Below are 19,854 nucleotides of genomic sequence, written 5' to 3' on the forward strand. Positions count from 1 at the left end.
ATTCATGAGAAACACAGAGAGAGAGAGGCAGAGACATAGGCAGAGGGAGAAGCAGGCTCCATGCAGGGAGCCCGACGTGGCACTCGATCCTGGGACTCCAGGATCACGCCCTGAGCCGAAGGCAGATGCCAAACCGCTGAGCCACTCAGGCATCCCATGAGCTTAGGTTTAAATGCCAGTACGGACTCTCAGTTTTTTCCTTACAGGGCTGCCCTTTGATATCAAACAGCTCCAATAATGCTAGCAGCAGAGTAGTTTACCCTGAAGAGCACTATCTGATTTGTTCCTCATCTAAACCCATGAATGTATTCCTATCATCCCCATTATATAGGCAAGAATTTGAGTCTTAAAGTTGTTCTGGTTGCAACTATTTAGGGTATTGCTTGAATTTTAACTTGTTCTAACTCTAAAGCCTCCAGTCTTAATCACTGTCTTCACCGATGGTTGATAAGGTCTTAAACTGTTATCTGATCCTCACGTAAGTAAACTGTCAGAGACACATAAATGATGGCATCTTGAGGCAAAGGAGGAGGTGGCAGGGATTCAGGGGGCGGGGTCCTCAGCACCACTGTCCTTTGGTTGTTCCTCTGCCTAGAGTCTGTCTGAGGCAGCTCCTGGGAGCAAGGCATTTGTCCTCATGGGGAAAGATCAGGGTTTAACATTGAGCAATTCTTGTCCTTTCTATGGTTAACTGGAATAGTAGTTGAGTGTATCTGTCATTCCACATATTTCCTATGCTTTTCCTTACATATTTGAATCATTCAAAATTGTCAATATTTGATGATTGGTTACTGAAAAAATGGTAATGCCATATCGTTGAATCTAATATACTTATAAGTACATAGTTTTAATATTAAATTATTATATAAACAGGATATATTATCCTGCAACTTACTTTCTCATTTAATTAAAATGTCTTATTTCTATGGCAGCTCCAGTAGAGCTATATTATTGCTTTTAACTGTTATGTTCCATAGTGACTAATATACCACACTATAACTTAACTATTTCTCCATAAATGAGATGTCCAGTCAAAGCATGATGTGGTGAACATTTTGTAAATGTATCTTACTGCACAAATGCAACTATTTTTCTAGGAATAATTGTCTAAAAGTAGAGTATTTGAATCAAATTTAAAATTTTATCAATACTAACAAATATTTCTTGGAAAAAGGTTTTTCCAATTTACACATCCACCAACAATGCTGGATAGAAGGAGAGATCACAACCAACACCGAAGAAATACAAACAGTTATAAGAACACATTATGAGCAACTATATGCCAACAAATTAGGCAATCTGGAAGAAATGGATGCATTCCTAGAAAGGTATAAACTACCAAAACTGAAACAGGAAGAAATAGAAAACCTGAACAGACTCATAACCAGCAAGTAAATTGAAGTAGCAATAAAAAATCTCCCAACAAACAAGAGTCCAGGGCTGGATGGCTTCCCAGAGGAATTCTACCAAGCATTTAAAGAAAAAGTAATACCTATTCTTCTGAAGCTGTTTCAAAAAATAGAAATGGAAGGGAAATTTCCAAACTCCTTGGAGGCCAGCATTACCTTGATCTCAAAAGCAAAGACCCCAACACAAAGGAGAATTACAGACCAATATCCCTGATAAACATGGATGCAAAAACTCTCACCAAAATACTAACCCATAGGATCCAACAGTACATTAAAAGGATTATTCACCACGACCACATGGGATTTATTCCTGAGCTGCAAGGGTGATTCAACATCTGCAAATCAATCAATGTGATACACTATATTAATAAAAGAAAGGACAAGAACCAAAGGATCCTCTCAACAGATGCAGAAAAAGCATTTAACAAGGGACAGCATCCTTTCTTGATTAAAACACTTCACAGTGTAGGGATAGAGAGAACATACCTCAATAGCATAAAAGCCATATATGGAAAGCCCACAGTGAATATCATTCTCAATGGGGAAAAACTGAGAGCTTTTCCCCTAAGGTCAGGAACACGGCAGAGATGTCCACTATCACCACTGTTGTTGAACATAGTACTAGAAGTCCTAGCCTGAGCAATCATACGACTAAAAGAAATAAAAGGCATCTGAATCAGCAAAGATGTCAAACTCTCAGTCCTCACAGATGACATGATACTCTACGTGGAAAGCCCAATAGACTCCACCTCAAAATTGCTAGAATTCATACAGGAATTCAGCAACGTGGCAGGATATAAAATCAATGCACAGAAATCAGTTGCACTTCTATAAACTAATGAATGAGACAGAAGAAAGAGAAATTAAGGAGCCAATCTCATTTATAATTGCACCAAAACCCATCAGAGACCTAGGAATAAACCTCATCAAAAAGGCAAAGGATCTGTACTCAGAAAACTACAGAACACCCATGAGAGAAATTGAGGAAGACACAAAGAAATGGAAAAACATTCCATGCTCATGGATTGGAAGAACAAATCTTGTTAATATGTCCATGCTACCTAGAGCAATCTATACATTCAATGCAATCCCTATCAAAATGCCATCAACTTTTCTCACAGAGCTGGAACAGATAATCCTAAAATTTATATGGAACCAGAAAAGACTCCAAATAGCCAAAAGACTGTTGCAAAAGAAAATCCAAGCTGGTGGCATCACAATTCTGGACTTCAAGCTCTATTACAAAGTTGTAATCATCAAGACAGTATGGTGCTGGCACAAAAACAGACACACAGGTCAATGGAACAGAACAGAGAACCCAAAAATGGACCCTCAACCCTAAGGTCAGCTAATCTTCAACAAAGCAGGAAAGAACATCCAGTGGAAAAAAGACAGTCTGTTCAACAAATGGTGTTGGGTAAATTAGACAGCCACATGCAGAGAAATGAAACTGAACCATTTCCTCATACCATATGCAAAAATATACTCAAAATGGATGAAAAACCTAAATGTAAGACAGGAATCCATCAAAATCCTAGAGAAGAACACAAGCAGCAACCTGTGTGACCTTGGCTGCAGCAACTTCTTACTAGACATGTCTCTAAAGGCAAGGGAAACAAAGGCAAAAATGAGCTATTGGGAGTTCATCAAAATAAAAACCTTCTGCACAGCAAAGGAAACAATCGACAAAAGGACAGCTGACAGAAATGGAGAAGATATTTGCAAATGTCTTATCAGATAAAGGGCTAGTCTCCAAAATCTACCAAGAATTTATCAAACTCAACACCCAGAGAAAAAAATCCAATCAAGAAATGAGCAGAATTGGGGATCCCTGGGTGGCGCAGCGGTTTAGCGCCTGCCTTCATCCCCGGGCGTGATCCTGGAGTCCCAGGATCGAGTCTCACATCAGGCTCCCTGCATGGGATCTGCTTCTCCCTCTGCCTGTGTCTCTGCCTCTCTCTCTCTCTCTCTCTCTCTCTAATGAATAAATAAATAAAATCTTTAAAAAAAAAGAAATGAGGATAAGACATGAACAGACATTTCTCCAAAGAAGACATAAAAATGGCCAATAGACACATGAAAAAATGCTCCATATCACTCAGCATCAGGGAAATGTAAATCAAATCACACCAGTCAGAATGGCTAAAATTAACAAGTTGGGAAACAACAGATGTTGGTGAGGATGTGGAGAAAGGAGAAACCCTTGTACATCGTGGGTCAGAATGCTGTGGACACTCAGAAAGCAGTAGGGTTTTTTGAAGTTCCTCAAAAAGTTGAAAATACAGCTACCTTACCACCCAGGAATTGCACTACTGGGTATTTACCCCAGAGATAAAATGTAGTGATATGAAGGGGCACCTGCACCCCCATGTTTTTAGCAGCAATGTCCACAGTATCCAAACAATGGAAAGAGCCTAGATCTCCACTGACAGGTGAATGGGTTAAAAAGATGTGGTATACGTATACAATGGATATTACTCAGTCATCCAAAAGCAAAATCTTGCCATTTGCAGTGACATGGATGGAGCTAGAGGATAGAATGCTAAGCTAAATAAATCAATCAGAGAAAGACAATTATCATATGTTCTCACTCATATGTGGAATTTAAGAAACAAAACAGAGGATCATAGGGGAAGAAAGAAAAAATAAGACCACATCAGAGAGGAAGACAAACCATAAGAGACTCTTAATCATAGGAAACAAACTGAGGGTCGCTGGAGGGGGTGGAGTGCAGGATGGGGTAGCTGGGTGATGGGCATTAAGGAGCACAGCTGATATAATGAGCACTGGATATTATGTAAGAATGATGAATCACTGAACTCTACCTCTGAAACCATACATTATATGTTAATTAACTGAACTTAAATAAAAAAAAAAAAACAACCAGTTTTCTCTGATGTTACCCACACTGGATATTTTTGATATTTTTTTTACCAAACTCATGAATAACAAATGTTATCTCTTTATTGCTTTTGGATTTCCCTAATTATATTGAGACTGAGCACATCTTTTCCTATGTTTTCCTGGTCATCTGGATTTTTTCCATGAATCGCACTTCTGTATTCTTTGCCCATTTTAATATTAGCATGTTTGTCTTTTACTGATGTGTAGGAGCTCTTATTATTATGGCTGTTCAACCTTTATGATATAAGATAGGTTATAAATATTTTTCTCCCACATTGTTAATATGTTAATTTTATTTATGGTGACTTTTTTTCTGGGGAAATCCTCTCACTGTCATCTGGGTTGGTGTCTTAATTAGGGAAGTCATTTTTTAGTTGAGGATTATAGAAATGGTTTTAAAAATAGTTTTCATCCTACTTTTAAAGTTTTAATTTTAGGTTTCAATCTTTGATATGGAATTGATTTGTCTATAGTAAAAAACTAATTTTATTTTTTCCTAAATGGAAGCCAATTGTAGTCTAATCATTATTGACAAGTCCATGCTTTCCTTACTGATTTGAAATGCTTGTTAAAATAAATTCTCTAAATATAAAGGTCTGTTTGGGGTTTATATATATTTATTCTGTGTATTTATTGTCTGCCTTAGTGTTCTAAATATTATTTAATGTATTACTATTCTACAGAGCAACCTCTCCATCATTGTACTTCAAGATGTTCTGTTGTACATTTTCATTTTCAGAGGAAATTTAAAACCAGAATGTGAAATTCCATATTGAATCCTGTTGAGATTAACTTGGAGAACGTTGGCAACATTATCATAGCCCTCACTCACTTGAATGGATACTTTGTGCTTCATGTTCTTTGCAAAGATGCTTTTTAAACATAATTTCATATACCGCTTGCAGTAACACAATAGATGGATTTTATTAGTCTCATTATTCAATGAGGGAATTGAGATTTTGAGAAGTAATTGGTCCAAGGTGACCTGATTAGTAAATTGCTAAGCCAAATTTTTAATAACAATTTGACTCCAGGATATTACATCTTAACCACCATTGGGCTAAGTCACTGTCTTTAAAGTGTTAATATTTTAAAAGAACAGGGTAGGTCATTTTTTTTTTTCTGAAAAGCATTATTTATTGGAAAGAAATATTAAAGGAAGTCTCCTTAATCCAGCAAGGACAAATACAGTTCCCCTATCCCCCAAAATATATCTCCCATCTGCTCACAAGTTCTCCCCCTGCCCCAATCTCTTGGGATTCCCTGGATTTGTCGATCTGACGCCAGGGCCTCCATCTGCAATGGAGTCAGTTCCCAGAAGGCCCAGAGCAACATGAAATAGTGCTACCCTATACTTTCTTATCAAGGGATGATGGCCAGAAAAACAACAAATTGGGGTGCTTTGCTTGACAGCTCATCTTAATATCCAGTTCTTCAACAAAGCCTCATACAAGCCAGAAGGTAAGGCGTTCTTAGGTGAAATCAAGCTTCCATGATAAACCGGTTCATCGAAACTAGCAGATGATTCCAAGAAGTCTTTAAGGGATAATTATGCCAAGAGAGGAATCCACACAGTCAAGACATGGCTTTCTTAGGAAGATACAGCTATTTAATCTTAGCAAGGGCAGCTGCTCTTCTTTCTGTGTTCTGGAACAAGGCATGAATTAAGCTTTTACTTCACTGGAAGAGAATGCAGCTGCCAAGGGCCCCTTAGTTAACGTACTGAGTTATCTATCTAGCATTTGTGGCTTGTTGGAGGGGTAGTGTTAACTATTTAACATGGAATGGTGTGCTTTAACTTTTCTAGCGCGTTGTCTTCTCATTATTTTGGGGGAGGGAGGGTCTCTGCTGGCACTGTCTAACCTGCTTACCTGCCGAATTAGCAGTTTGCTTGTGCTATAACCGTTTAAATTGTAGGTGCGACTTAGGGTAGGCTTTAAAGTGCTGGGTGGTGATTTGAGTTCAAACAATAAAAAACTGTATTTAAAAAAAAAAAAAAGAATGGTACCTTTCTCTAGTTTCTTGTTGATTGAGTGAGTAGGCAGATGGTCATGAGCTCCCTGGTGGGAAATTAGAGGCTGTGGCCACTAGAATGAGGGAAAGGACAGTAAAAACAACCCAGGATGATCTACTAAAGATAAGGGTCTAAGGTGATCACCACTGAGGAAATGTTCAGGTGTGTGATTGGAAAATGTTGACCGGGAAAGGTGAGACGGGCTCACAATGAAGCTCTCTAAGGGCAGAGTGCACAGTGTGGACTTTATCTGGGTGTCACAGGACTTCGAAAAGAATTAGGAGCCTTTGTGTTTCCTGATTGTTCATAACACCATCTACACCCTAAAATCTGGCTCATGAATAGAAGGCCAATTATATCTTGCCTCTTTTTCCCTCTTAAGAGCTTCTCTTAACCTTTTCTGTTGGAAATAAAGGATTGATGAAACATATTATATCTATAGAATAGATTACTATGTAATCATTAAAAATGATGGTACAGAAAATATGTAATGACATGAGGGAATGTTCTATAAAAAAGCTGAGTATACAGAACTCAGTCTGATTCCATTTGCTTTAGAACATTCTATGTAAACTTTCTGTATAAACATGTACATCAAAAGATAATAACAGTTAATATGAATATCATATGATTTTCCTTTCTCATAATTATATTTTCCAAATTTCTTTTAATGAGAGCTATATTTACAAATAGGGAAAAAAACAAATATTACACACACACACACACACACACACACACACACTCCTCAACACCAATTAACGTAGTCGACCATATGGTATTATTCCTTAGAGCTGACACACATTCTTTTTTCTTCCCTTATTGGTGTTAATTAAATACTGTTGAACGGTTTGGAACAGTGGTCTCAAAGTGTGGTCCCTGGGCCAACAGCAGTAGCCTTCCCTGGGCCGTACCCAGACCTACTGCATCAAAAAAGAGCTTGGCAGGGCCTGGCCATGTGTTTTAATGAGTCCTCCTCTGAGAGATTTTGATGATCACTGGAGATCGAGAACCACGGGTTTAAAGGAATGTAGGCATTCATTCTGATGATAGGCTTCTCAAAATCAAGAATAACAAATTTGGGGGTATATACAGTTACTGTGCTCGACCTACCTGCACGGAGCTCCCTTACCCTGGATGACCTCACATTCCTCTATGGGTGCACAGATGCCCGGGGCCGGGTGGTCCAGGTGCCCCTGGTCCTCATACCCTGGTCTGCAGCGACATTCTGCTTCCTTGGTCCACTCATTTTTTACACACTGGGCAAATTCGCCACAGGCCAGGAATTTGCAGGGATCTGCTTGATCAGCTGTAAGAGATGGGGCAGATTTTAATGAACTCATGGATGCCTGAGCAGTGGAATGGGCAGAAACCAAAAGTTAAGAGACCAAATATATTTGCCATCACTCCGTTTTGGAGTGGGTTACACAATAGTGAGAACAGAGTGGAGGGAAAAGTGAAATGCACATTTCTGTATCTTTGAGTTTATAAGCATAGGTGTTAACATATCTACTCTAAATATAATCATACCCAAACTTGGCTGTGCAGTAGAATCAATGAGAGGCCTTGTTAAAACACAGATTCCTGGTCTCAGCCTCAGTTTCTGAGGCAAAGGGTTTGGGATGGGGACTGAGAGCCTGCATTTCTGAGGAGGTCCTAGATGATGCTGATACATTGAGAGAGCACATTTTGATAACCACCGTATGAGAGAATTAAGATTTTTTATTTGTTAGGGTTTTTTTTTTTAAGATTTTATTTATTTATTCATGAGAGGCAGATTGAGAGAGACAGAGAGAGAGAGAGAGAGAGAGAGAGAGGCAGAGACACAGGCAGAGGGAGAAGCAGGCTCCATGCAGGGAGCCTGATGTGAGACTCGATTCCGGGTCTTCAGGATCAGGCCCTGGGCTGAAGGCAGGCACCAGACCGTTGAGTTACCCAGGGATCTCCAATTTGTTAGGTTTTTATGGTGAGCATTTTCTGCAGAGATGAGCTGTGAAAGTACATATTAAAGTCAGGTATACCTTATAAAGTAGTTAAGTAGTTAATGTGGGACAATTTCTTTTCTCTTAGTCCTTTGCTGATCTCCTGGGTCCTAATGTTCGAGATCTTTCCTTTGGGTTAATCGTTTTTCTCCCTATTAAAGTTCAAATAGATATCTAGTCTCTGTTTTGGTTGTTTTTTTAATATTTACTTATTTATTTATTCAGAGAGAGAGAGGCAGAGACACAGGCAGAGGGAGAAGCAGGCTCCATGCAGGAAGCCCAACGTGGGACTCGATCCCAGGTCTCCAGGATCACACCCTGGGCTGCAGGCAGCGCTAAACCGCTGTGCCACTGGGGCTGCCCTGTTTTGGTTGTTGTTGTCGTCTTGACTGTTCTCTTATACTCTAAATTCTGTAGCATTGTCACAGATTTTTTGTAAAGTAGATTAGAAAATCAAGAGAATCTCAGAATATTTAGCTCTGGGAGGCCTGTGGCCCCTGCTAGCTTTCCCATTTTTATAGAGGTGAGCACATGGAGCTCTCAGGCAGAGAAGTGAATGACCTGGGTACCCACATGCTGATGGCAGAACCAGAACAGGCCTCTCAGTTCTCAGACCACTGCTCTTTCTGCCCCGAAAGGGTTTCCTTTTGAATCACAGCAGTCATTTATCCCTCAGATTATTCTTTCAATAAGAACCTATTATGTGCAAGGAGCTAGGGCACAGGTAGCCATGCATAAAGCTGTTCTTCCAAGAAGCCTAGGGGTGGGTAAGAAATACATACAGATGTTTCTATGTGAAAAGCCCAGTACATTGTCTAGTATAAGAGCTCTAAAAATGAGGTCTAAATATGAGCCATAAATATAAGTTAGGGAAGAGATCACTGCTTCAGTTATTTCAAGTGAGTTGCATTTGGACATGCAAAGACTATGAAAGGCATCCCAACTGATCCCAGCAGCCTGAACAGAGGCAGAGGTGGGAAAACAACAGATATGAGTCAGGGAAGCATACTTTGGAGGCAGCAGACACTCATGGACAGGAAGGAAGGGAATCAAGACTGGAAAGATAAGGCCAAATTCTCGTAGGTCTTGAATGCCATGCTAAGGAATTTGGACTCTCTAGTCAAATGGAAGCCGTGGAGGATTTCTGGGCAAGGGAAGGATATCATCAGAATTGTGCTTTAGAAGATATGTAAATAGAATCATCAGAATTAGGATGATTTCGAGTGATCATCTGGTCCCGTATTTCCCAAGTGGGAACATTGGCAGAACTCTAATTCAGCAGGACTTAATTGGTTTTATGATAAGAAGAGATTGGTGGCTAAATAAAGAAAACAATTTTTTTCTCCAAATCCGGGGTGAAATAAATGTAACAGGTTTCTTTCTCTTTCCCTCATTTCTCTTTCTCCCTCTTCTCTCCAAACTCACCCCCTTCTCTTTTTATTTTTGAATTTCCTAGGCTTGGGCACTGGGTGGCTCAGTGGTTGAGCATCTGACCTTCAGCTCAGGTCGTGATCCCTGGGTCCTGGGATCGAGTCCCATATCCGGCTCCCCACTGGGAGCCTGCTTGTTATGTCTCTCTGCCTCTCTCTCCTTGACTCTCACAAATAAATAATAAAATCTTAAAAAAAATAAATTTCTTAGGGTCATTAATAAGCCTATTGTGAATCTTCAAGTGGAGAACATAGTCAGCTGCTAGGCCAAGTTCACTGCCCACAAATATGTGTAGGGTCACACAGGGGGCCTGCAATATTGGGTGAGAATTTAGGTGAAGTTATATTTCTCTGCAGCTTGAGGATCCCTTATGGACAAGCAGGCCTGACTAAAGCGAACTGGCTTCTTCTGCTTGAAAGTTCCTAAAGCTGGCCATGTTATGGGATCCTTGTCACTGTCAAATTTACCCTGACAACCCAGGTGATTCATATCCAGGGCCTGGTATAATAAATAACAGCTGTCAGCAACTTTACACTCAAGACTTGTAGTCTTGATCATGGAAATCAGGGGGAGTAGTTAGGAGGGTCATTTCCCTCTCTCCAGTGGGGAATGGTATTAACTAAGGAAGCTGATGGAATGCACAGATCCTACCCCTCTGAAGATTTACAGTAAATGTGTGATAACCAAATGAGTTTCATGTTAAAAAATTAAAAAAAAATTACTGTTTTACTATTATTTCCTTCGGCCCAGCCAGGCATCGTCTAGGCACCAGGAAAGCTGAACGGAACACAATAAGGCAACACTGGAGAAATAAGTGTATCCACATCTGGGAGCCCTGGATCAGACATATTTGAAGAACAAATGCACCTAGTTTATAGATAACTGGCTCTCCCCATGTTATTTATCCAGAACCTGTCTACAGAGAAGTAGGAGACTTCAAATCAGCGAGCTCAGTTTTTGTTTGCCGTGTGTACTTTCCTGGTATGAAGACAACATTCATTGATTCAACAAATATCAGTGTGGCCCTTCAAAATCTTCAGCACTAAGAATTTCAGCCCAACTAATTGCTTTAGTTTTTTGTTTTATCCTTTTATATAAGACTTTACATTTTATGTATTTTTTTATTTTTGAAAAAGATTTTATTTATTTATTTATGAGTCCTACTGTGGGACTCATCCCAGGACAACCCCAGGAACCGAAGGCAGCTGCTCAACCACTGAGCCACTCAGGTCCCCCAAGATTTTACATTTTAGAATGTTAGAGCTGAGAGGTATTTTAGAACCTTCTCACAAATCTGCTCACTTTGCAGATGAGGAAGCTGAGACTCAGGTTGAGTGCTGCCAAGCTCAAGGCTTGTGAGCCGGTCACCTGTGTGCACGGAAGTACCAGGGAAGGAAAGAGCCAGGAGGGGGAGCTGTGGGACCGGGCATGAAAGGCAACTGCAGTTCATGAGAATCGTTAATAGAAGAAATCTTATTTAGAAATTTTATTTGTGAACCAGCCCCTACTGCTTCCATTATTATAGCTGAAAAATACTTTCCCTCGGTGTGTTGATGGCCCTCTACTTATGTGCCAATCTTGGAGGGACACACCTACAACTTCGGACTTGAGAAGAACTGCGGGGAGGAGGTGCCCCAGAAGAGGCTGTTCGATGGATGACAGTTTCATAACAATTTCTGAAGCGAAACTTTGCCTATACTGTTATCACTTTCTTTCTTAGTCACATGCCAAAGACATTTCTCTTTAGCATGATGGACTCCTTCATGATTTGCTGTAGGCCATTTGACTATTAGCCTCCTCCTTAACACATCCCCAAGGCTTTGCACAAAACAGAGTTTGCACAAAATCAGTCTAAACTTCCCACTTTCTGCTCTTGGTTGGGTCATCCTGACAGTGTAAACATTATGTAGCAACAACCTGAAATGCTGTGTTCTGAACATAGACTGTAACTTGGAAAGAGGGAAGACAAAGAGATTTGAAAACAATAGTTGATTAGGAAGAGAACAACTGGACGCCATTTTCTAGAATAATATTTTCAAGTCATCATCCGGTTGTGTGTGGATATGACGAAGTGAAGCCCTCGTGAATGGCTGGTGCATAGACTAGTTGGCCTATAATTGCCTTGGCTTCCTGGCAAAATACATTATTTTTATGGTTGGAACTAGGGAGAGGTTTCCTCATGAGCCTGTACCACACCCACCAAACACCTATTATCTGTTTAGGGTCGCCTCTGGTCTTACTATAATTGCTTGCTGGCAAAATGAATTAAATTTCTGTCCTGAACTTACTTAGGGAGCACTTCTATGCAGCAAATTAGACAAATCTCCGTGTAGAGGCAGTCCAGGGCACTTGGCCTCAGTGTGCTGCGCAGTATCAGGAGCTGCTAGTTTGCAGCCAGTGGGAAAGTTCCAAGTCCAGCCTGGCACCAAGAGGTCCTGGCCTTGTCCCTAGCTTCCCATGTGGATTCTGGAGGTAGTCGAAGCATTAATGTCTTTCCATTTCAGGCCTTGTCCCTGACACAGCCCTGGGGATCATGATCCTGAACGTCTAGCTTCACCAGGAGTGCAATGATAATTATTAATACAAACAGTAAGCTCACATTTATTGAGGGCCATTTTGTGTTTGGCAGTGTGCTGGGCACTTCAAACATGTCTTCATTAATATTCACAACAAACTTCCAGAATCAGTATCACTGACCTCATTTTTGTAAGTGAGAAAACTGAAGTCCATCTTAGCTAGGAAGTATTAACCCCAGATTAGCATCCACATGTCTGCTTACAATGTTCAGCTTTTGACATCATTCTAGTGGTTTTCAAATATGGGGTTTCCAGGAGACACCTTAGGACTCCAAGGGGTTGACAAGGACAGGATGGCGTGTGGGGCGGGGGGAGGCCCAAACATGCCAGCATCTTCACTCTCACTCGTTTACATATCAGACTTCCACAAATGCTTTCCTTTGAACAACAGCTCTTAACTAAACCAAAGCTCAAAACCACTGGTTGCCAAAGCTCCTTCATTAGGCTGAATATTTCCTTAGAGAAAGTACAGTCTGACACTACAGCAGCTCCACATTTGTTCCTGTTACTCAAGTGACCATGGCTTGAAGAAAGTGAGCTGCCACTGGGGCTTGGAAATACTTGTATCATTCTGAGATTTCCAGTGTAAGCACATTCAATGTATCAGTTTCTCCTCTGATTTGCTTATAGAATGTCTTTCATCTGTAGGCCAAAGGTTCTGAAAAGTATTCCCAACTGGCTGGGGCAGGATGTCTCTTAGCTCTTGTGATAAAAACCATTTAAAAGCCATTTAAATAAACGTCCCTTCCCTGCAGGGAACCCTTTGATGCATTTTACAGTTAACATAAAAAAGACTGTGGTGTTGGTCACCAAGCAGTTTATAACTTCAAAAGTCCCTGATGGCCCAAGACTGTCTTTTTCAAAGCTTCCTGTCATACTCGTCCGGTCTGATAAAGACTCTCCTAGTCTGTCAGGCCTCTTGGAGGGGCTGGGGTCTTCATGTCACCAACTCCAGTGCATCCCACGCCACCCCCTTGCCACGCACTGCGGACTCGCCCCACAACCTTGGGGCTGTGTATTGATCCATGTTCTTTACCGATAGGGTCCTGTCCCGAGGCAGGATTTCAGCTGAACGTGGCTGAAACTCGGGCTGCCCGGGCCTGGCCGGGGCTGAGAGCCGCCGCCCCTGCCCCCAGCGCCCACTGCGGTGTGATGGAACCTCGCGTTCGCTAGATGGCGCTAGACGGCGCTAGACGGCGCTAGATGGGGCTGGACGGCGCTAGACGGCGCTAGATGGCGCTAGACGGCGCTCGGTAGCAAAGGAGCGGGGGGCGATTTAAGCGACGAAAGGCTGAGCGCCCCAAATGCTCCTCTGCGGAGCGCTGGGGGTTGGGGGGGGAGAGTCTGGAAGGCGCGCGCCCTGGCGGGAGGAGCTCCAGCGGACGGCTGCTAGACTGCAGCGACACGTCGGGCTGGGGGACGGTGGTGGGACCCCCGAATCCTCTCATCCCGTCCCCCAAAGGCCGAGCTAGGGCCCCGGGCTTCCGAGGCGGGCGGGCGGGCCCTCCGCGCCCAAGCCTCACACCTGCACGCCGCGTGCGCGCACCTGCCGCTGGAGCGGGGGGAGGGGGGGAGGGGAGGCAGCTGCAGCGCCCTCTCTCCCTCCTGTCCCAACTCATAGCTAAGGCTTTGCGGGCCGGTTTCGCTGCCGAGCAGGAGGGGACCTTTGCCCCGCGCGGCCGAGAATGACAAATCCACTGATCCCAGTCTCGTGATCTGCAGGGTGCAGGGCGCGCCGGCCTGAGCCCGCCTTCCTCTTCAGTGCTCAAGTACATGTTTTAAAGGCTTTAAAATCAAAACAAAAGAAACAAAAAAACCCAATATAATCCACACTGGATATTCATCTCTATACCAACACGGTCATAAGATATCATTTTAAGTATTTTTGTTCATATTTACTTATTTTAAAGATTTTAAAAATGTATTTCAGACAGATCGTGACCAAGAGTCAGAGGGAGAGAGAATCTCAACAGATTCTGTGTTGAGCCCCGAGCCCAATGAAGGTCTTGATCTCACAGCTGAGATCATGACCTAGGAGGAAATCAAGAGAAACCCTCAGAACTGACTGCGCCACCCAGGTGCCCCTAATTTTTAAGTATTTTTAAATTAATTAATGTTAATATTTTTATTAATTTTATTAATACTCACGAAAGGTCTAGAGTCCACAAAGTCTTAATGCAGCACTGGTAGTCTTATTTCCTTCTCAAGATGTGACTGTTACTGTAATACAGTGTTTGGTGCTCAGCGCTTGGTAGTTTGTATAAATAAATACGGCTATTCCCTGAGGGTTCCTTTGAGCCAAAATGCAGGGACCTCACCTTCCACACAGGCCCATCCGGTTTATTACCCCAAATCCTGTGACCATTCTGCGGATTTGCTGCAACAGCAGAGGGAGTGAGTTTGCTTATCCCTGCCTTCAGTGTTGAAGCGCCCCAGGAAAGTGCTCTGGGTGGAGGAGCAATCCCAGCAACTGTCTGTGGCCTTGGGAAAGTGGCTTAGCATCTTTAGTCTCACTTGACCCTACTATAAAATGGGTTATTTAAACCAGATGGTCACTAATGTACTCATGTCCCTGAAGCTCAAATATAAATCTCCCATTCTAGGTGTCCTACTGGAACAAGACCGCTGGGAGCATTTGCTGGCCATGCTGGCATACCTCCAGAACTATTGCTGAAATTCAGTGATCAAAAGAACTTTAAAAAAAAAATCTATATTTAATTTAATATTTCATTGTTTTATTATTGGCCAAAACATGTTTTGCTATGGCTTATAGCTGAAGGGCAGGATTAGGGTGAGAATAATCAATCATTCAATGATAAATAGCGCACATTAGAGCACCATGCATGTGGTTGGAGTTTAACACACATTTGTGGAACTGAGTAAGTTACTAGTGAGGATTCTTTCTGGTTTAAAGGGATATGTAATATGAAAAACTTTGGGTTTTATCTTAATTATCCAGCATTCTCAAGAACAACAACTATACACTGTTCATAGTAGGCTCTCAGAAACTCTTTCTTATATGAATGGATGTGTGGCTGCCCTTACACATCATGCCCAAGATGAGAGACTCAAGAACTCTTGGTTATTATTTATGTCTACTATACTGAGGTGTTTCAGGTGCACTGGCATTAGGGCCGAGTGTCCCTGGGTCAGCTGATGGCAGGAGAGCTCTGAGAGCAGCTGTGGGAAGTAGCCCTGCTGCTGGGCTGAAGCCCAGGCTTCTGTGCATGGTTTTCATTCAAGAGTTCCAGGAAGGATTCCAGGAGCATCTTAAGGAAGCTCCATGCAGTGGCTCATGTGTGGGATGAGAGCATGTGCTGAAACTCTAGAGAGGCTAAAGGGACCTTGTGGTCCAGCCAATATTGGGGTCCCCTCATGGAAGCAGGTGTTAACAGAAAATCCCCAGTGATAACATCCTAGAAAGCACAGGGCAGCAGCAGTGTAAAAACTGGAGATGGGGCCAGAGACAGGACATGGGGTGGGGGCAGAAGCTGGGAGAGTCTCCTGGAAGGAGATTCCTGTGGCTGCCTCAGTTCAGAAGGGACACTCCTAGCAGAGCCAATAGTACATGTAAAGGGGATATTAGGAAATTTGGGACCTTTATTTCTGAAAGTGAACTTTTTTCTTTTTCTTATCTTTTCTTTCTCTTTTTTTTGGGGGGGGGAATTCTGAGAATATAACAAAATATAGGCAATTTCACTTGGTGAAATGTGAAATCTAACAATTCATTTAGGATAAATTAAACTTAAGTGTGTTGTCACTTTTTCTAAATAAACAACCTGCATATACCTGGTAGGAGGGTCCGTAAGACCCTCTAAGATAAAAAGGCAGTAGGCCAACTTGAAGAAAGCACGCAGAACTGCCACCAAGTTCCAGTCACAGCCCTTGGTGACTAGTAAATGGTAAATTACTTACACTTCTCTGAAACGCAGTTTCTCCAGCTGTGTAATGGGGAGACATCCTATCACTTTGCATAGTTATTTATTAAGATTAAAAAGTGTCTATTAATAGTTGCTGTTACTGTTTTTATTGTCACTATTGTGATAAGTGACATCTGCCACCTTTTTAAAGCCGGCAACTAAATGAGAGTCTTTCAGATTATGCAACTTTCCAGAGAAAATGAGTTTGCTTTGACTGGAGGAATCCTGGATGCCAGACTGTAATTAATTTCAAAGTTTACCATTTACCAGCCTTGAAATCTGCCCATTTTTGAGGGGACTTCTTAGGAATTCAAGGAGAGAATAAGTTAGAATAAGTATGTGTTTTGCATTTTTGGAATCTTCAACCTGCATGGCTAACTGGCATAAAAGCCCTACATGCTTCTAAAGAATTTTCATAGCAGCCTAAATGAAAGACGGCTCTAGTTGCCAGGGATGCTAGCGGAATACTGAGCAAGCTGTGATTTATTCGATTTTTCAGTTGATAAATCACAGATAGTCCTAACATCGGTTTATACTTTCTATATCATAGATTCATTTATTCAGGTTGTTTTCAAAAGGTGAATGGCAAACCACACGTGGTAATAACACTGTGTCACTTCTCTCATGGGTCTGTACCTCTGCAGATGTTATTTGGCCTAACCCATTACTTGCCCTCATCTAGAGACACATCCAGGAATTCAGATGCTGATCTCAATGTGGAATGATACTCACCTAGGAATCTCATGAGAAGTTTCAAAATTTCTCTTCTCCTCTTTAGTCTAAAAGTTACAATGGAATAACATCCCCCCCCCCCCCCAGCATTTCTATAGTAACTACATTTCCACTCTGATGTTAGGCCAACAGAAAATAAATGAAAAAGACCTGATTGGATTTTATTTTGCAAATAGAACTAAATAATTGGTCTTCTGGGCATTGCGTGTAAATATAATCAAAGCAGGGCATAGAAAAGAAATGCTAAATCCTCTGACCAAGACTGCCTTAACCTTCCCCCAGCTTGAGTAACTCTAGACTCTGACTTCCCTTTTCTTAGTTTACTACTAACTACTAACGGTAATTGTAGATTGAATCCCTGCTCCTTTGAGAGGTCAATCTTCTTTACAGCTTCTTGTCAGTATTGCAACTCAAGGCTGTCTTCCACCAGGACCTAGGAGCCATTCCTTTGAAATGCAATCATCAAAGAAGACAGAGCCCCCTATCTCCCAGTCTCGGTGTGTGTGTGTGGGGGGGGGGGTAGGAGCCCATCTCTAAGTTGTAAGACAGGAGGGGGACAGGCCATGGGCACGTCCTCGTTTTCTACTTCATCCCAGCCTCACTAAAACCTCGCCTCTGCTCTTGCCACTCTGCTGGATTGCTTTTCTGAAGGGTTCTAGTGACCTCTGACCTGTCGACTTACAAGATCTCCACCCACAGTTTGCTCACAGCTGCTGAAATAGCTGACTGTCTCTCCTGCTCTCCTCTCTTCACACTTCTGCAACATCATCTCTGGTTCCTTTCAATGACAGACCTTCTACTCCGCATTTTGTGTTGGGGTTTCTCAGAGGGTTCTCCTTTTTCTCCTGCCCTACCTTGCCCTGGGCCATTTTTTCACCCGTTCTCTGGTTTCAACTGAGGTTTCCCAAATGTATATTTTCAGCACTGGCCTCTGGCCTCTGGCCTCTAGGCACCTACTTCATAGGCTAGCAGTGAGTTCATCGAACGTCCATTTTTTTTAAAACTGGTTTTCCCAAACATTTGTGGAGTATTTTTATATACTTAAGATAGGTTATTGATTTTTGCTTTAAAAACTTAAATGAATTAACCTATGTAGCTTTTGTAATTACGTGTATATTTTTACTAAATGTTTCAAAATTTGCAATATTTTATGAATGTTAAACTGTACATATATATATGAGATATATATCTCATATATATATAATTTTTTTCCTTGAGAGAGAGAGAAGGGGGGGAGGGGAAGGGCAGAGGGAGAGGGAGAGAGAATCTTAAGCAGGCTCCCTCAGCGTGGAGCCCAACACAGGGCTAACCTCACTACCCTGAGATCATGACCTGAGCCAAAATCAAGAGTCAGTCACTTAACCAACTGAGTCACTCAAGTGCCCCGAACTTATGTTTTTATTTTGTAATTTTGAGAATACTTTGAGGACTGTTTAGTACTTAGTTTGAAGACTTCGAGTTTTACAAAATTTTATTGAAGTTTAAACTGCAAAAGACCATAGTCATAAAAAAGAAAAGAAGAAAAGAAAAAAATAGGACACCAAACTAGGTGCAAATAGATAGAAGAGGGGCTTTTAGATAATGTGGCTTTAAATGCACTAGCTCAGCAGGGCTTTCCCTTCCAGGCTGAGCTCCCTACTTCGCGTCTAAAGCTGTTATCACAGTGAGGTAACTGGAGTACTCTGAAACTTCCAGAAGTGTCTGCATCTTCCTCCTGGCCTTGCTGGAGGAGCCCAGCCCCACCTTTCTCTTCTGGGGCTCACCACGTGGATTCCCCAGGATATCACGCACTCAACAGCGCCATCTGCCCACGAGACCTGACATGACATCATCTTCTGGCCTCCAGAATTAATTGCTCTTTTGGTGCGTCATAGTATTTCTGTTCATATCCTGATTATTGTATTTAGTAGACTTGATTATAGCTTTTTAGGTATATATGTGTATATATACACATATATATGGTGTATATGTGGTCCCTACACCCATCAGAGATGGTCTTCCTTTGAATAAAGTCTTCTTTGCCGTCTTGCCAAGTGTCATTGAATACTTTTATTATTTTTTATTTATTTTTATGGTACTGGTAGTCCTTGTGGCTGCTCAGCCCTGGCTCCCACCAACCACTACAGGCTGTCTCACTGCCCACGACTAGCCCAGAGGGACTAGAATTCTCTACATTAATCTCTAGCCCTAAATTCTCTTTTCTTTAGTCACTAAGCCTCAGTGAAATGGGATTTAAAGGAAAATTCAGTGCTTTCTTTTATTATGCCTCAGTGATTCCCAAACTCACAGAAATTTGCAGCTGAATGTGGCACATCAGAAAGTGCTCTTTACAAAGGCTTTTTGAATGAAAAAGGCACAGGTCTGATCATTCTAAAGTATTCCTCTTTGGCCACCTGCAAGTTCTTTTGGGCAGAGACCGACTTTCATATATTAATGTGTTATATGATGGTGGATGAATGCTTATTGTTTTGGATTAGGCATGTAGAAAATGGTAAAGATCTGATAATCAACCACTTGCTCGTTACTTGGGCCAGTCTACCTTTTGCCTTTGGTGAAGTAACTAAACCAGGATTTCTAGGGGGGCAGCAAGGAGCTCACCTCTACTCCTTGCCTGTCCCTCCCTGCCTGTTCGTACCTTCTTCCTTCTCCACCTCCCTGTTGATTGGAAGGAATGCTTTTGGGGGTAGGTTGGCACAGTGGTCTTTCGCAGTAAATAAGAGTCCTGTTAGTTAGGTTTTGGATTTATCCACTATGATATATACAGAAAGAGGAATTCATAAAATTATATTGTTATTTATTGTTAATTTTTATAAAATCCTTATTTGGCTAATTCTGCTGTCCTCAAATCCTTCAGTTCAGGCTTTACTATGTCCTAGTTGGCTCACTATA

General features: G+C 41.8%; 1 protein-coding gene across 1 annotated transcript in view; it reads right to left on the reverse strand.

Annotated features, from left to right (window-relative positions):
* IMPG1 (interphotoreceptor matrix proteoglycan 1) overlaps positions 1-19,854 on the reverse strand; it is a 131,959-nt gene that overhangs the window by 4,825 nt on the left and 107,280 nt on the right. The window contains exon 16 of the mRNA XM_026007462.2: positions 7,438-7,633. Within this exon, the coding sequence (XP_025863247.2) occupies positions 7,438-7,633 (196 nt within the window). The remainder of the gene's footprint in view (positions 1-7,437; positions 7,634-19,854) is intronic.

Source organism: Vulpes vulpes, chromosome 1 (assembly GCF_048418805.1).
Source record: "Vulpes vulpes isolate BD-2025 chromosome 1, VulVul3, whole genome shotgun sequence".
Classification (NCBI taxonomy): Eukaryota; Metazoa; Chordata; class Mammalia; order Carnivora; family Canidae; genus Vulpes; species Vulpes vulpes.